The 19,138-nt window shown below is 40.9% G+C and overlaps 1 protein-coding gene across 1 annotated transcript in view; it reads left to right on the top strand.

The window, feature by feature from the left end:
• Positions 1-12,499: 12,499 nt before the first annotated feature.
• Positions 12,500-19,138, top strand: part of CNIH3 (cornichon family AMPA receptor auxiliary protein 3) — a 45,484-nt gene continuing 38,845 nt past the window's right edge. Inside the window, exon 1 of the mRNA XM_066546217.1 lies at positions 12,500-12,676. Coding sequence (XP_066402314.1) covers positions 12,596-12,676 — 81 coding nt within the window. The 5' untranslated portion in view covers positions 12,500-12,595. The remainder of the gene's footprint in view (positions 12,677-19,138) is intronic.

Here is a 19,138-nt window from a genome sequence, read left to right as displayed (position 1 = left end):
CTTAAACCTTGTCAGCTGGAACATCTCTGGAAGCATCCAAGGTCAAGCTGGATGGGCCTTTCAACAACCTGATGAAGCAGAAGATATCCCTGTGTGGCCGTGGTCACAGGGGTTTTCAGGTGAGGGAAGAGACAAGAATGTTGACTCCATGATCAGAAGGCTTGATTTATTATTTTATGATATATATATATTACATTATAACTATACTAAAAAGAAAAAGAAAGGAAAAGGTTTCCTCAGAAGGTAGCTAAGAATAGAAAAGAAAAAAATGGTAACAAAGGCAGCTCTCTCAGACTCTGTCCGAGATAGCTCGGTCCTTGATTGGCCATGAATTATAAACATCCAAGATGGCCAATCACAGGTGGAGCTGTTGCATTCCACAGCAGCAGATAACCATTGTTTACATTCTGTCTCTGAGGCCTCTCAGCTTCTCAGAAGGAAAAATCCTAAAGAAAGGATTTTTAGTGAAAAGATGTCTGCAACATCCCTGGATCCGTGTGCGTGACAGTTCTGAAGGTGGCTTATGGAAGCATGGAACCATGGCTTGGTTGGCATTTTTACATTACCATTAATGTCATGTAGGGAACATGCAAGTTTAGTGATGTATTCTCACTTTCATTTCTTTGTAATTTTTACCTCCTAATTTAAATCACTTTTTGTAGTTTCAGACCATTACATTTTACCCTGTCTGTGGTGGATAGAGAATGTTGTATTTCCACACTTACTACCACTTTATGTTTTCATGTGTGTCTGCAGAGCTTTCTTTTGGTGGAATGAGCTCAGTTCTTTCTGGCTTATCTCCAAGGCCAATAGCTCTAATATCTCCTGAATTATCTCAAATATGTGCATGCAGCTTTAAAAAGTGTAATGTCCCAAAATGTCACTTCTTCATATGGTCAGTGTTACTTTTTGGCTTATGCATCCCAGTACAGTGTTTTCTGTTTTCATTCTGGATTGATATCATTCTGTTTGTTGCATTTGTGATAAAACATGCAGCTATTTTTTCTGAGTACTGCTGCATCACTGGGAAAATGCAGCTGGTTTTACTAACCATGATTCATCATCAAAATGAAAGGACTCTGCACATGGGATTTGCAGGATCCTACCTCAGGTCTAGCACTAGTCAAGACTTCCATTAATATTTGGATAACATGGTACAGAGGATTATTAAATAGCATCCAGCCATCAGCTGCAGAGGATCCCTTAACTGCCTGTGAAAGGGTAGGGTGGAAATTGAGAATCATCATGAGAGTTCAAGAAATCAGTGTGAAAATATACACAACCCAACAAATTAAAATGAGAGCTACTTCATTTAGGTAGGAATAATTAAATACACAATAGTAAGAGTGGGAACAATCAGACAGCACTGTGAAACATTTCAGGGCTAGTATATATGGCTTTAATTGCTCATTCTTTTTCCCAAGACCTATTACTTTGTTATAGAAAGAATTTTGTTTAGTTTCATACAATTTCTGTTTGATTAATCATTGGTCCTTGCTATTTTTTTATTGCTCTCTTCTGGATACTTGTTTAATTTAAATCAAGAGAAAAATAATAGAATAAGCAATTAAACATGCCAAAATGTTGACTGTTCCATGGCTATTCCTTCTTCTTAAGATAGTTTTTATCTTTACCAGTCTTCTGGAACCTCATCTGTCTTTCGGGATTTTTCAAATATGCAGTCAGTCTGAGATTACAGCAACTTCTGAAATATAAACCAGACTGGAAATGTGTGTCAGTCTCCTTAAATAAACTCACTTTCCTGGAGGGATGTTTCATGCATATCTCAGACTGCCTTACTATGTCCTATAGTATGTAAGAAACATTTTTATTGCTGTCAAAGATAGTAAAATATTACTTTTTGTGGAGAAGCACATTTTCACAGTATATAGAGATGCCATAAAGCTTGCATATTGAAGCAGAATCTCATTGAAGAAGTTGTATGGACAGAAGGGAGAATATCTGCTGCACTTGTGAATTTGAGAAATATTCAGATATAGAATTGTATGGCAATCCACTTTCACAACATAATATGACAGTAAATTCAGATACCTCAGATTTGCAGGGTTTGGAAGGCATGTATGATGTTCAGAGACAGAAGACATTGAAGTTAACAAAAGAGATATAAAATACATAAAATGTGTTTATACAACTATGATCTGTACAGCTTTGGACTGAAATACAGTCAGGGAATTGCTCTTGGTTTATCTGGAGACTCCCCCCTGTTTGGTTTCACACCTTGCCTAGGAATTCAAATAAGCTGAATGTATCTTTGCCTTGCAGCACTGTTAAATTAGTGTTCCTACAACTGAGATTTCTAAACTCAAAGTTATCTTTTTAAAGAGGACCCTGGCTGTGTAGTGGGGAACAATGGAAGATTTCATGCAGTTTCCGTGTGCTTTTGTAGTTAAGAGCATATTCTTATTGATTTAAAATAAAGTCCTACACCTGACAACAAAGAATACTGATAAATACAATCAAAGAACAGCAAACAGTCTAATGTGTTTGGGCTCAGTTCAGGCCTGGCAACCCTACAGGATGAAATAATCCATGCAGGATAATTCTGGAACGGACAGAGGCATAGAGAGTCTCCTGTGCAGTCTCTGGATTTTAGTGTGGAGTTACCATTTGTTGGAGCAGAAGGATAATCAAGTTTTTTGTTCCTCTTCGCTTGCACCAAGATGATTAGCAGGGGAATCTCATGCTTCTGAATTTTCCAAGGCAGACACTTTTCTGATAACAATTGAATTTGCTCATTTCAGCCAGTCTGATAAACAACCATCAGAGGACAGCTTCTCCCAGCCTGTGTCGGGCACACCTTGCCATGCTCAGCTCTCTTGGCTCCTCAGCTGAGCACTTAGTGAGCAGCACATCAAACTCTTTGCTCAGCTGCTTCAGGTCATTTGCAGTAATTCTGCCTTCCTTCCTTCCTTGGGATGCAATACTTCCTCCTCTTCAAGGTGAGAGGAGTTCTGTAACTCCATTTGTGGACACAGCTCATCTTAATTCATTTTCCTAGTGACTTGTGCTACTTCTATGATATAATTTTTTTTTCTTTCTGGGCATCTATTACCCTGTCAGTCTGCTCCAGCCACCTGCCCTATTTCTGGGCATTTTAACAGAAGGAAGTTTATAGAAACTCATATTGGGTGTGAATTTCCATTTCACTAATTCACACCATTCTTGCTGGGAGCACGTCAGTGTTAAAGGAAAAATAGTTTACAGTACTTTCAAAGCCAGATTGCTTTCTCCCAGCCAGACAAAGTGGCCTTAGTGGGAACTAGGGCAGCTAAGCTGCAGTGCTTGGAAATTTACACCCTAATTATCACAAATTAGCTTCTCCACCCGGGCCAGAACAAATATCTGGAGAAACTCAGAAGATTGTCCAGTGAGTTACCTTTTCCTACAGGGTGATCTCCATTGAGTGCACGTGGGTCATACTGAGAGCATCTCAGTGGAAAACCCTTTTGCAGTTCAAATTAGCAAAAGTGCTTTCTGATTTTCAGTTCCCTGAGAGTTCAAAGTACCTCTCAGAAGGCAGCATGCATGTAAATTACAGCAGTAACTGATGGATTGGAAAGACCTGTGCTGCTAAAATGTCGTGTTTGCTCCCATTTCAAGCCTGAGATCCCCAGCTTGGCTAGCTTGGCTTAACTCAATAGCTTTGCTTATGTTAATTGCTTTAATGGACACAGAATTATTGTCACTAAAATGAATGCTTCAGAAGCCAAAATAACCCCTCATTGGAATAATTGTTGAAAAAGATTTTTCTTTTAGAACACTATGTCCTCAAAGAAAACCTACCTGGAGTTAATTTGATTTTGAAAGTTGCTTTACTTGCAATCCAAAGCAAACTCTTACAAAATCTCTTTGTAAGAGAAGAAAAAAAAGATTAATTTCTGTTATGTGTTGTTTCACAGAAGTTTATAGGTCAACAACTTATGTAGCCCAGTCAGCAAGAAACACACATGGAGCATCTACTTCTCTGAATCAGAGAGCTGGCTGATGTCAAGGTAATTACATTGATATAAGGCTGTTGTAGGCTCGAGGAGATGAGAGCTGAGTTTCTCTATAGAAGAACTAAATGCCTTGAACAGAGAAGAAGACTCTGTGTGTATGGGTGCCTTTGTGAACAGTGCCTGTGAGTCATGATATTTTCCAAAAGGCTGTTTAACTTTCTGAAGTTGATGTGAGTCATAGTTCTCTTCCCAGGTAATGACTAGTTAAGATCCCATTTAGCTCTTCCATTTCTCTAGTAATCTCTGAGGCCTGTGTTTCATTGATCTTCCAGTGAACAGCATCCTCAGAGCTCTGAGTGACAGGCGAGGGCTTTAGGAAACAACACAGATCCTTCCATTTGGAGAGCACAGATGACTAGGGCTGGAACCTGTCACTGCTCAGCCACTTTTGTCACATTAAAGTGACAATTGGTTTAACAAAAGCAAGCTTGTACTAACTGTTTAATGTAGGTACAAAACATACAGGATTGGGATAAAGGTGACTTTGAATGACACAGAATAAAAATATCACAAATTCTTTTTCTCCTAACTATTGCTAGAGTTAAATTGAGTATTTCAGAGGGCATACAGAATATATTAAAGATCTAGACCCAAACTTATCTTGTGATTTAGGGAAGTTTATCTAGACATTTCAAGGTTACAGAAAGAAAAAGAATCACACAGTGGGTCAGGTTGGAAAGGACCACAGTGGATCATCTGCTCCAACCTCCCTGGGGTCATCCTAGAGCAGGTGGATTGTGTCCAGTTGGTTTTTGAATATTTCCATGGAAGGAGACTCCACAACCTCCCTGGGTGACCTGTTCCAGTGCTCTGTTACTTTTACAGTAAGGAAGTTCTTCCTAATTTTCAGGGGGAGCCTTTCTGTGTTCCAGTTTCTGCCTCTTGTCCTATTGCTTGGCACCAGCAGAAGGCAGAACAGAAACTGAAATGCTTGCAATACAAAATGCACTGGAACCTTTCACCAGGATTTCAAACCATCTTTTCTTTGTAAGAGATAGGTAAATTGCAGAGAATCACCTTGTCTTGCTTGCTCTTCTTCAGACTGGCAATAAAAATATATGAGGATGTTAAAGCCAGGATGTATTAAATGTATTAAAGATTTATATTTAGAATAAAAATGATCTTTCAGCACAGTGTTCTCATGAGATTTCTTGCTAAACATGTTCCCAACTCCTCCATTGCCACCTCCAACCTTTTCTTCTGGTATTTTTCCAATTTACAATATGAATTCTTCAGTACTTGTTGTCAAATGCTAAAATAGTTTTTATAAGGGATTTTAGCTGAAGTGACTAGAAATTCTAAGTGATACAGAGTGCTATAATCATTAGTTTTACTCCTACAGTTAAAAATATCCCTATTTATGGCTTTTCTATTTTCTCTGGTTTAACATGAGGAATATGTTCCAAAGTTACAAAAGCTTAGGGGATCAGTTTGGAGAGAGTTTAAATTCAGTGTTTGATAAAGAGTTGCATTAATAATACAACTCATGGTTTTTTGGCAACTGATTTATTTATTATTTTCAAATAGAGATCAGTCAAACCTGATACTAATTTAATGAGTTAGAGGACAAGGAGACAGGGCTACAGGGGTCCTGAGCTGATGGCAACCAGATAATTCCTACTGTTACTGCAGCACATGCTGCTGTACACCTGCATGGCCTCCACTTCCTTTTGTACCATAGATGAGCTCACCTCTCATAAAACTGCATTAAAAACAACTTTTCTGAATTAATAAAGCCATAACTGAATGTTTATATATTCATTAGTCAACACTGTTACTTATGCAGACCATATTGTAGCTATTCATTTATGCCTGCAAGTTAAAAATGACTAAGACCATTAATTCACTGAGAACACATATGTCAGTTTGGTGAAATAATGATTTTTTTCCTAAATTATAGCAAAGACACCAGGTCTAGGTTTTCTGGAACAGATTGTTATTTTTGGGACAGCAGGGATGAGCATTCAGTATCAGTCTCAGTACAGAAAGACAAAGAGCATTTGGTTTAATTGGAGATAATTTAATCATCCTCTGAGAAGGAGAACTTTTGAAGGGCATTGCATATTTGACTTTGTTCTGGCATCTCTGTGCACAGTGAGGGAGCCATGGGGTGTGATCTGATACAGCCTGCAGTGGGTGGAAGCACCAGCACGTCTTGGAGGTTAGCAGAGTTTTACAGGGTGGGAAAAAATGAAACATTGTCAAAATCAGAGGAATCTGGCCCAGAATGTTATTTCAGTGTTTGGACAAATGCATATCTTATGCAAATTGTCTTATTAGAGGTCTGCAGGGTCTTCAGTGACTAATGAAGGATTTCTTATAAGAAAGCTTATTCAGAAAATTTGTCATTCCCTTTTCATTTCTTTGATGGAAATCAGTTATTCAGAATTGATGAAGTTGTAACCCACTCTCTCCCCAGCACAGACACAAATTAAATTCCTTCTTGGCATGATTAAGCTATGTTAGCAAGAATTACTTCTGTATGCTTTCCTTGTATTGATTTGAAGCAAAATAGGTAATGTAAAAGGCAATTAAGACTGTTTCAGATATTCTATGTTAAGATCTTACTTTCTATTCCCTTCATGGGCTCCCATTTTTATGTTTGGCTTCCCCTCCAGACCAAAGGTCTTGACCAGTTCAGAAAAATCTCCTTGGGAAAAACACACAGATGCTATTTTGCCAATGCTGAAAATTTCATTACTAATTTATGGAAGGTTCCTGCCTTCCATGTGTTGGAAGAATTTCACATCTGGAAGGAGGTAACTTTTGCACAATGAAGATGACTTCTCCTGTTGCCATGAATAATTATGGTTTTGTCTAATTCTAATCCTTCTGAAAATTCCACACATAGACATTTGAGATGTGTTGTAATTAAGCAAATCCTATCCCCAATCCATCTCACTTCAAAGCAGGACCTCCCCTGCAATTGCCTTTTCCATTTGCTTTTTCTCCTCTGCCCTGGAACCAAGGGCAGAGCTCCTGTCCTTCTGGGGGGATGAATATCCTGTCAGATATTTCACCACTGGTGAGAAAGCAGTCTTGATGAGCTCCCAGGAGTTAAATCTGGATTTGGAGATTTAATATGGAAGTGAAAGGCAGTAGATGGACCAGGCTGAGACTATGAGCTAACAAGAAGATAAGGGGAAAACAGGCTAATGGGAAAGAACTGTGCAGTAGAGGGACAGAGGAGGCTGGAGCAATAGAGGAGAAAAAAATATTTTAAAAATTACGAGGTGGAATGGTATCTATGCTCACAAAGTTGCTCCACTAACCCTGCAGGTAATGGGAAAAGTCACAGATTCCCTGATGACAAACACTCTTCTAATTGCTAGTAGATCACTGGTGACATGAAGAATCAGCACGAGTGCCCTGCCTCTGTGGTTATCAGAGCATGGCACAGAACATGGCAACAGTACTGAGATCACTTTGTTTTCAGCTGGGGGATCTGAGCTGCAAACCTGAAGCCCCAGTTTTGCCACTGTCCTTTATGGATATGAGTGGGATTCTGTGTAATTCTGATACAGGCTGGCAAGGGAACAGTGGAAGCAAAGCAACTATAGTGTCATGCTCTGAAAAGTTTGTTTTGCTCTTTAGGAACCTTTCTGTATCACATATTAATTAATCCATGCTTTTAAAAGTGGATTTCTATAATATGGAGTTTGTAGCCTAACAGGAACCTTACAAACTTCACCAGGGACAAATGTAAACTTGTGCACTAAGCAGGGAATAAGCCCTGGCAATGAAACAGGCTGGGACCTGACAATTCTGCTGGAGATGACCTGAGACAGGCAGTGGAACAGGTTGTCCAGGGAAGCTGGACTGTCTCTGTCCATGGAGGCTTTCCAGACTGGTCCAGATGAAGCCTTGAGCAATAAGCCTGACCTTGCCTTTGTCACTGCTTTGCACAGGAGGTCGGACTAGAGGCAGCCTGAAGTCCCTTCTGACATAAACTTTCCTGTGATCTTATGATAATGTACTTAAAATTTATTCATCCAGGTCCTACAAAAAAAGGTGGGAACAGCTGGCAGTAAAATGAGATTATTGTCAGTGGGTTTGTGAACTATCTTATTCTTGGAAATCTGAAAATGAGACTTCATTAACAAAATGTCACTTGCCTCTATTATTGCAAAGGTAACCTTTGGAAAATGAACTGACCATGAAATAACAGAGTAGTTTCATCTAGAATCTGCAGATAATCTGAAATAATAATGCACAGGGGTATGAAATGCTTCTATTAATCTCTGTGGGATATTAGTGGTAAAGCCCAATGATAGCAATTTGTATATAAGCATTGTTAATAATTTAGTATTACTTAAGGTTCACAAAAGAGAGAGTCACATGTATTATTAAAAAATAATCTGTGAATGAGAGTTCTCTAATTAATATAATGGCTTTAACAGGCATTCAGTAACATGTTACACTTAAAGAACAAGAATGTAGCAATAATATATAAATCTTAAAACTACGAACTACTTTGGCTGAGGGTGTATCACGTGTTGGGTGGATTTACAGTGATTTTAGCCTCCCACTTCAGGGACTGCAAGCCTTATAAAGACTTGTCCTTTAGGTTTATCCAGTTGTGGTAATTATTTGGGAGTTGAAAGGACTCATTAGCAGTCCCTTCTCATCTCTGATGCTGTTCTGTAAATTAGCCACTGGAAATTTCTTTGAGTACCTTCGAATTCTTTCATTATCTAGCACAAAAGGTCATTTCACATAAAATCAAGTGCTCTGAGACCTGCTAATGTAAGGACATGCTGAACTTGTGAATCTATTAAATCTGTTTTCACAATCTGTTTTCACAATTGGGTGTTGTTTGTTTTTGAGGGCTGTCTACTGCTCACCAGATGTTCTCTCTTATTATTTACCTAGTGACTGAATTTTTACAGCTCCTTCATAGAGGTCCTCACAAAGTAAAAAACCATCCTTAAGTAAAAAAGTCCCTGATCCTGTTTGTGCTTTGAGCTATGGTGATGTTTGCAGAGTGATAGCTTTGAAAATCAGCATCTCAGTACTACTTGTACAAATGCAGCACCACCATCTATCTGCTTGTGATGACTCTGTGTGAAATTGGGATCAGACTGTACTGCAATCATATCTTTCAACAAAAATGCAAAATAAAGAGAAATTCTTTCTGTTTACAAGCACCAGATCCAAAGAGGGATAACTAGCATTCCAAAGTTGAATCTGCTCAAGGAAAGCAAGAGCCGTCACAATCTTTTGTAAAACCCTTTTCTCCACAGGGTTTACATATGCACTGTCATGATGTCTTTGTGGATACTGTGGGACAAAGCCAGCTCATGTAAAAACTTGTGCTAGGAACTGTTGTCAAGCTTGAAATGCCTTGTGTACCTACTATCAATTATATTTAAAAGAAAGAGCCTCTTGTTAAAGATGAAACCCTTTTTTAATCAGTCTGAACAGAATTTACGTTCCATTTCTTACCGACTCTCTACTTGGTCTGCAATTCATCTCATGATTCAGCTTTCTGACTATTTTTTCTGTTTTCACAGAGTTACAGGTGTGAGCCACAGAGGGAGAGAGCAGCTATCCCTGGAAATGGCTTGGGAATACCATGGAGGAAGCAGGAGCATTGGTGAGATTTTGAGGACGGAAGAGTGAAAGATGAAGTGCTAAATCTGAGACTGTGGCTGCTAAAATGAGCTGCTGAACATCAGAGAGCAGGAATTACTGCATTTCCTGAGAGTGCTGCAGAACCTCTGAGCCTTTTATTTCCAGTAGTAGAAATCCACATGGGTCTCAAGAAATGTTAAAATAACAGCTTTTGAAAGCAACAGTTTTCCATCAAGGCAAAAATATATTTTATATGCATAAAATAGGTATCTTATGCTCTGTGTTTATCTGTTTTGCCCATTCCAGGTCCCCTGAGCAGATAATGCTGCAGTCTCAGCTCCCACAGCCTCGACCCTCAGCTCCCTCTCCCTCCACCCTGGCTGCTGTGCTGTACATCATTTCAAAGGAGCACAGTTGGGTACTGGACTGTAATTTCTCATGCAGCTCAGATCAAGTCCATTAGTTTATTTGAAGGTTAGGACCAAGACCATGGAGGTGCATGAGGAGCTAATAGACAGACCGGTGCTCCTGCTGTGCTCACGGGGGCTTAAACCAGGGAGAAAATGGTCAGGCACATCCATATTATTTTCACCTTTTGCTTCACGATTTGCAGTAATCTCATTCATAAATGACAAAGAAACAGCTCCCTGCTGCGAGGTCCTCATACCACAGAGAGCTGTAATGAGTTTGTAACGAGATGGAGATAAGGAAGATTTTTTGTGATTCCTCAGACAAATCTCTGAGTGCAAATCAGAGATGTGCTGAGCGAGGGGTATGTCTTTCCATCACCCTCCATGGCTTAAACATCTGAGGATACTTAAGGTATTCTCATGGTATTTTGCAAGAAGAACTCAGTAAGACAAAAATGTTCTAAATGCATCTTTATGGATTTCTTGCCTTCTGTGTATGTCAGAATCTTTTGTAATTTGACAGCCACTAGCAGTGATTAATGGCTTGCAATATGGCTAGGGGCAATGTGTGTTTCAAAGTCAGTATCAGGGAAGCCTCTGTGATCTGGGAAGTCTTTGGCTCTGGAACTGTCTCCTTGCAAAATCAGAAACAAGTGTTTTGCCTGTGTGCTCCTTGAAGAGCTCCAAATAAACAGCTGGAATATTAATGAAGATGAGAGTGAAAAACAGGGGAATATTCACCGTGGAGTGTGGTGCTAAACTAAGATTTAAGGGTTGTTTCTGTTTCAGTCTTTTATGACAGCTATAGTAAATTTATATTTTTCATATGTATGCATATATATTTGTGGAGGTGTATACATATAAATGCTCCAGAAAGAAATATTTTATTTTCATTTCCTTAGAAGAATCAGGTGTTTTCTCTGTTGAATCTTAGCATGGGTAATATATATCCAGATACTAATGTAACCATGGCAAAATAATTAAATAAATATTTCCAAAGATGACTCCTGTACCTCATTCACTGTTCTTTTCAAAAGGTATGGTTATGAACAAACTATTTACATCCACAACTACATGCTCTACAGGATTTCAGGTACAAAAAAATTAAAAGGTTAGAGAATTACAATAAATAGGTTTACTGCATCCCTGTATAACATAAATCTCTTTTCTATTTGCCATGTCCTGTCCTTCTTAATTAAAATATCGGACCACACGTACAGTCTGGAGCAGCTCAATTATGAAAGGTCAGATCCATCAGTTTATTCCTGATTGGTTTATTAATTACTGGCCTTGACTCTTGATTCAAATCAACACTCTTTCCTCAGGATAAAAGTGGTTATTATGTTACAAATAATATACTGTACTTTTAAACAAAAATATATTGGAAACATTTACAAAGAAAGCTTCCACTTGACTTGGCTTTTGAAAGGGAATTATGTTCCCTTGTGCCATGAAGTCTGACTTTCATAGGTGACCACTGGCAAATTTCTAAACAGTGTTGTTACTGAATCCCTTTAATCCATAAAATGAATGAAAAAAATGTTTGGTTTTGTAAGGATGTTTCAAATACATAACTTTCATCCACGGTTTTCAAGATATTTTTAAATGGGATTTCTGATGGTTCTCTGATATTTTCTCATGAAAACTTTTTGCTTGCAAACCTGCTGTATTGTGCTAGCTGATGTGCTCCAAAGAAGTGGAAGAACTTTTGATGGTAAATCAAAACCAGATCTACAGAAACAGCTAAGTTGTGTCTGGAGACACTGTGGATGCTGTTAAAGACAAGGTACTAATGGATCTATCCATTAAAAATAAGAGAAGGCAGGAGCTTGCTCTTCCTTTGTTATTTCACCTATGTACTTCAGCAATGTGGATATTGCATTTACCTGAAAGCAGTGGCAGTTAAGAAAGGCTTTATTTATTTACTCCAACAGTAGATGCCTTTTTCAGCTGATGAGAAAGGGCAGACTGATCTTGCTTTGCTCAGCTGCTCTGCTTTGGTTCATGAGCTCTTGGGCTGGGCTCCTGTCCCCTCTGCCTCAGAGGATGGACATCACCGCTGGTCTGAGCCTGGGGAATGCTTCACCCTCTTTAGCTGTCCCTGAAAGGAAAAAAACCCAAAAAACTTCAAAAACCCCCATCAAAGCACTTCAAGTTTAGGCACATAATTATCTTCCCAAGATTTGGCCCGAACTGATCCCAGCCTACGCTCCTTCCTCTCACGCTGTCGTGACAGGATTTCAGTCAGGAACACGCGGCTCTCTCTGCCTGCAGAGACGTTCGAGCGGCAGCGGAGCCCCCGGCCAGCCGCGCTCCGCCGAGCCCCGGACCCCCAGCGCATCCCGCCGGGGACCCGCCCCGGGTGGAGCCTCCGGGGGAGCGCATCGCGGCCGAGGGGCCGGGCCGGGCCGGGCCGGGGGCGTTGCGGGGCTCGGGGCGGGCCCGGGCGCGGCTGCGGGGGGCGGCGGCCGCCCGGCCCCGGCTGCGTGAGGCGCTGCCCGCTCCGCCGGCCGCGCCGCCGCTCCGGGGGTCGCCGCTCGCCCGCCGGCACCTCCCGCCCGGCGGAGGGGGGCGCGGAGGGCTCTCCCCGCCATGGCCTTCACCTTCGCCGCCTTCTGCTACATGCTGTCGCTGGTGCTGTGCGCCGCCCTCATCTTCTTCGCCATCTGGCATGTGAGTACCCCAGCCCCGCAGCCCCCGCGCCGGAGGCGGCTCCAGCCCCGGCCCGCGGAGGGTCCCGGTGCCGTGAGGGAGCCGGGCGGGCTGAGGCGGGGGCGAGCAGCCCCTGGCCCGGGCAGCCGGGGCGCAGCGTCCCGCGGTGGGGCCGGGGCGGACGGAGCTTGCCTGAGACCTCCGTGTGGGGGACGGTGTCAATTACACTGCTGGGAGCGCACGGAGCCGCGGCCACGGGGCTGTGGCATCCCGGCGTCTGTCCGTCCGTCCGTCCGTGGCAGCCCGGGGTCTGTCCGTCCGTCCGTCTGTGGCAGCCCGGGGTCTGTCCGTCCGTGGCAGCCCGGAGTCTGTGGCAGCCCGGGGTCTGTCTGTCTGTCTGTGGCAGCCCGGGGTCTGTCTGTCTGTCTGTGGCAGCTCGGGGTCTGTCTGTCTGTCTGTGGCAGCCCGGGGTCTGTCTGTCTGTCCGTGGCAGTTCGGGGTCTGTCTGTCTGTCTGTGGCAGCCCGGGGTCTGTCTGTCTGTGGCAGCCCGGGGTCTGTCTGTCAGTCTGTGGCAGCCCGGGGTCTGTCTGTCTGTCTGTCTGTGGCAGCCCGGGGTCTGTCTGTCTGTCCGTGGCAGTTCGGGGTCTGTCTGTCAGTCTGTGGCAGCCCGGGGTCTGTCTGTCTGTCAGTCTGTGGCAGCCCGGGGTCTGTCTGTCTGTCAGTCTGTGGCAGCCCGGGGTCTGTCTGTCTGTCTCTGGCAGCCCGGGGTCTGTCTGTCTGTCTCTGGCAGCCCGCGGTCTGTGCCGGCTCGGTGCCCGGTGCTGGGGTCCCCGCTGTCCCGGCCCCGCGGTGCTGGCGGGGTTCGGCCCTCTCCAGGTCGCATCATCTGCTTCTCTCGCCTGCGAACAGAGCGCTGTGACGGGGAAACCACCCCGTGTCTGATGAAGCAGATACGGTGTTTTCCCTTCATAACTTCCTAAAAACTTGGGTGAGAAACTCTCCCGTCCTTCGGATACACGACCCGCACGCACGTTGTGGTCCACCTTCGTTAATTGCACTCCACAGGGCTGCTGCTCGTTCCGTACTGTTCTGGGTGACTGTGGTAGGCGTAAACGTGTAACTCAGAAGATGTGAAATCATTCTAATGCGTAACTTGCAATTCTTTTGAACTGTTGCAAATTTTAGAATTAATTACGCTTCGTGTGTGCTACACGATGACTCCGTGCTGTAAGCATTCAGGATGGAACAGGGTAAATTGGAATATAGAGCGAGTCTCATGGATGCTTCTACAGCTACCTGATGGAGTATGATTAAAAGAAAAACCCTCCTTTCACTAACAAGCAAGGGAGCTGCAGAATTTGTTTTTATTGAAATGGAAGTAAAGCTGCTAGCTTAGTTGTATTTGCACTCTGAAAGAAATCCTTCTGTTGCAAGAATGCTTTGAAATTTAATTATTTTATACTCTTTGTGGGACTGTTACAAGTTCTTGTTTTATTATTTTTTTATTAAGGAAACCACAAAGCTGTGATGGTATTGCCAAATGCTGTTGTGATGTCAAGTACTGCAGGGCTGGAAAGGATCTCTAGCAGCCAGCTACTGCACTACTCTGAAAAAAGGAGTAGTAAAATTTAGATTATTACTCATGTTTTCTCTCCTCCTCTTCTGCAAACCTTTAGGTCTCCAAAAGTGAGAATTCCACAGCTTCCTCAAGGGGCTTAGAGTTAGAAGTGTGTTCTCCTTTGAATCTCTAGCTACAAATTAAACTGCAGCAATTTTAATGGTTGTTTTATGTGTTTTAAGTCTGTCACTGTGTCCTCTTTTTTTTTGAGTCTGGAGTTGATGTCCTGTGAATTCATAAAGGACTTACAGCAAATCTGGCAAATAATTCTCCCATAAATGACTGCAGTTACTGCAAATTTACTCTTATTGAAACATTTTTTAAACTTTCATTCTATAAACTCATGAAGAGCAATCCCTGAGTACAAGAGCTCTGTAAAGGCAACTAGGAAAGAAAACCTTTTCTTGATACACTTATGTTTATGCTGCATGTTTCTTACATCTGTTAATAAATTGTTGAGGGATTGAAATGGAAAATGGCTGGAAATGCTCTTGTGTTGTAAGAGAGAAAGAATTGGCACTATCTAGTAAATAGAAAAATTCTAATAAAATACATGGTTTGTGAAGGAAAGTCATGGAATAACAGATTTAACACCCTGCCAAAATAAACTTTTAGGTGTCCATGTTATCCACATACAGAGAACACAAGCATTTTTATTATCCTTTCTCTATGAACTGGTGCAGTCTGGTTTCTTCTCTAAGTTATGTATTGAGTCATAGGAGTTTCTTTCACCTTAAACATCTCAGTAGTGAAAATCTTCCCAAGAAACAAAACTCCTACTCCTTCCCTGTGACCTGATTTTTCTTCCACTGTAATATACTGGTAAGGGACAGTAAATATATTGCACATAGGTTCTAATAATGGCAGAGGAGTGTTCCAGTGATTGTGTTGTTCTGTTTATTTTTTTAAGACATTCTGTTGCTAAGAATAAGTTGAGTGTCCTATCACTTTGGAAGATTTCTGAGAATAAGAATTTATATTTTGTAAATTATTTTAAAGGATAAGAAAAAACTGTAGCATTTGGACTTGATATTGTTCTAATCTGAAGCCAAATGAGGTTTGGGCATATATCTGGAATTATTTAACAGCAGATTAAGTAAAACTTCATTTTCTTCCTGCTGGCAAGTCAGATGAATTATGAGTTTCATTCATATTGATCTAAGAAGTATAATAAAAACTGTACAACCAAAACAAGAGAGTAAGATGAGGACTTTTCTTTTTGGACACTGTGCTTGTCTGGTGCCTTTCCTCTGAGAAGTTAGACTGTCTGTACATTCCCATGCTCCTTACTCTTTGGAAGCAGATAGAATGAAGCTGCTCAGAGCATTTTAAAGGAATTGTGAACAAAATGCACACAATCCAGATACCTGGAATATATTGTAATATTTTTTCTGCCTCTGAGTGATTTTCTTGTACAGGTAGCCAGAGGAGTCTGTCATAAAAAAAAGAACCTCCCAACAAAACCAAATTAGATATTATCAGAAACATTTGTTTAAGCTCTGAACAAGAATTGTCTTACTGTATTATTGCTGGAATTTCACTCATATATATTAAATGGAAGAAATAGGCTTGAAAATCTTCATGTACTGCATTAAACTAATGTGACACTCTGTGGTGCAAGAATTTTTACAGCATTTAGGTTGTTCAGTGACCACATTACCTCTGGGTGTAATGTCACAGTATTAGAAACACCCTATAGAAGTGTGTGATACAACTAACAGCAGAATTTGCTCCACTAACAACATAATTTGATATTCTCATCTGATCTTGTTGGAAGCTCAAGAACAGTGTTAGTCCTCCTACTAACTATCACAGGCACTTTGTTTTGCTGTCCTCAGCTCTTTTTCTTCTTTATATACAACTTTTTACTGACCAGTTTTATTCTATTCCTAAATGATATTGAGCTGAGATTTTAGCTTCTTGCCAACATTGAACCGAGCTGGATCAAGTCTGTTTGAACTCCCAACAAAACTTGACACACCACATTCATTTCTAGTGTAGATCCACTGAGTTGTGTCTCAAGTGAAGTTAACTGAAGTTGACCAAGTTGTGCCTTATTTCTCCTCAGTTAAAAAGGGATATGCTTGTGTTGAGTCCTGCAGCACTATGCTCTCTTAAAGCATATTGGTTTTGAGTAATCTGAGTCCTTCCCTTCTGGTGATATTTTAAGATGAAAAGACTTGCTTTGAGATTTGTTATTTAAAGGAAAGCTTTAAGAAAACAACTTTTCAAAGTGGTCCATGGCAAAGCTCTTCATAAGTACCAAGAACATTACTGTTAAAAGAATTTCCGTGGTGGGCCATCTCTTTTTCAAGTTGTACAAGCAAATCTTTGCATGTGACTGCTTCATAACCTAAGGATTGCCAGAAAGTTTCAGGGGTATCATGCCAGTGAAAAAATTGGCAGTGCTAGCGTGAGAAGTTGTGCCACACTGGATGCTTTTTGGAGTATTTTGATATAGTTGAGAACACAGATGAATCCAGGAGCAGCCCTTTGGCACGACAAGAGCAGCATGTGTTGAAAGTGATGGCAGGTACTTGAGCCAAGCATAAGGAGAATAAAACAGCAGAGGATGGAGCTTTCTTGGTTTATGCCCCCCACACCACCTTATTTTTCTTTTGGATAGTATTAATCTTGATAAACTACTTAATATAACTTTGGCTTCACTGAACAGTTACAAGTTCACAAGTAAAATTAAAAACAGTGGCAGGCTGTGACTGAACAGAGTAATTTAGGCTAAGATTGACTTGTAGTTTTAATCAAAGCATCCTTTTTTTTCTTGCAAACACCAGGGAATTAAGCCCTTGTGATCTGTATTCAGTGTTGTTTCTGCTAATGGCTTTATGTGTTATGTTTATCAGATACCTTGAGTTATCTATGCCTTGTTTTCTCATTTGCAAAGTGTGAGAACTAAACTGCAAGTACTGCCTGTCACTTTTTTTAAGACTATTCTTAAAATGTCTTTGCTTTCTGACAGAAGGCGCTATACACATGTAAAATGTTGCCACTTCTGGTTTTTGTCACTGTAGCATCCTGGTGATGTGGACTGTGTTTTATTAGCACTCAGGTTTCAATAGCTCAGGTAAAAAATTCAAAAACTCTCAAAGAGTTGCGGATGTAGAATTTGATGAGTATTTGGTTTCTGACTTACTTAGGCTTCTTCATAAAATTCCTAGTTTAATTTTTGATAAATTTTACAGCCTTAATTTTGAAGATACATAGAAAGCACATAAGCTTGGCTTGATAGTAAAGTCGGTTGAGCAAAACACTTTGGTCACAAACTGTGTGCTGATCTATCAATGTTCTCTGTGTATCTATGTCTTATTGTTTCTGTAGCTTAGGTTTGGAGGAGAGCTCTGCCCTACCTGAAAGCTGTAAAGAGGTCTGTGATCTGACTTGAACCTGTGCTTCTGTCTTGTGAAGGCTGTCAATCATCTCAATTTAACCTCTCTGCAATGCTTTAGAGCCTGTCTAGAAAAGAAAGTCTGTAATCTCTTTGCAGACTTCTGGTCAAGCCTGAATTCTTTTCAGACGTTGAAGTTCAGTACTGTTCTCTAATGAGTCATTAATGCATTTCTCTGAGAAAGTTGGATAATTATGTGCTTAAAAATAAAATCAGATTAAGGCTTGATGAAGGGGAGCACAAATGCTATTGCTGTGTGTTATACATATTTCTTGAAAATGTCTTTTCTTGCCTAAGCAGCTAAGCACATTGTCCCTCAAGGTTTTATAGTCAGGACAGTTTAAGGAATGAGTCTGATATTTCCACTCTTTTTAAAGACAGAGCACAGCCAGATTGCCCTGGATATAACATAGCTTGACAGTTCCCTTACAACTTTTCTTTCAGAAGTTTGTCACATCAATGCTGACAGACAGATATTAGGCCAGGCAGCACAGGCTGTGGAGCAAACTGTATCTTTTATATTGGAAAAGAGGTATATCTCAGTTTATTAACCTTGCCATGCTTAAATAATAATTAAAAAGATCATAGAAGTCAGTCTATGGGCTCCGGCACAGAGTTAAGCAGATCTCTGTGTATGCTTGAACTGTCATGGTGAGATTTATTTGGAGAAAGATTTTAAATTGTGTGTGTTTGCCACTGGCTGTAATTCTGGATGCCTCACAAGTCACAGTGACTCCATTATCTGTGTAAAATAAATTATTCTGTGGAGTCTCGTGCCTCCCACAATATGTGCAGAGAGCTATTTAAATCTTATTTGGCTGTCACATATCCGAGGGGTTTTTGGTCTTAGGATTAGTTGTAAAATCTACTTACTAAAGGGATTTATATCTAAATTGGTAAAGAATGTATTTCTAGTGCTTTTAAGTAACTGCTATGCTTGTTAATAAGCAAGGCAATATAGCTGTCATGTTTTATTAGACCATGAGTAAAACTCTTAGACTGAGTTGGAGGCATGAGTTTATAGCTCATTACATGTGTTTGTTTATTCAGCCACCACATACTACATTAAATCAAATTTAAAACATTGAATTCAGCCTTCAGACCTCTGGCTTAGTGGATTACCCTCACCCCAACATAAATATCCTTTTAGCAAAGTATTTTTCAGAAGGAGGAGGGAGCTCAGCAGAGAATGTTTTCCATACAGATGACAGACATCTCTTTGACCCATTCCTCTTTGTCAGACATGCCCCTCATTTATTACTGGTGTGGCTGCTGACAGCTGGAGGTGACTCTACCAGGCAATGGAACTAGGTCTCATTTAAGTTGTAAACTGGGGATACTGGGAGGCTTACTCTTCTGGTGATGATAGTTTGGAAAACACTTCCAATTTCTGTGGAAACAAAGTGTCTCTCTGAAACAGGTAAGAATTGTTGTTACTTCCACTCTGAAAAGAGTCACTTA

The sequence above is a fragment of the Molothrus aeneus genome, chromosome 3 (genome assembly GCF_037042795.1).
Source record: "Molothrus aeneus isolate 106 chromosome 3, BPBGC_Maene_1.0, whole genome shotgun sequence".
NCBI classification, from domain to species: Eukaryota; Metazoa; Chordata; class Aves; order Passeriformes; family Icteridae; genus Molothrus; species Molothrus aeneus.
This window is presented reverse-complemented; position numbering and strand designations above follow the sequence as displayed.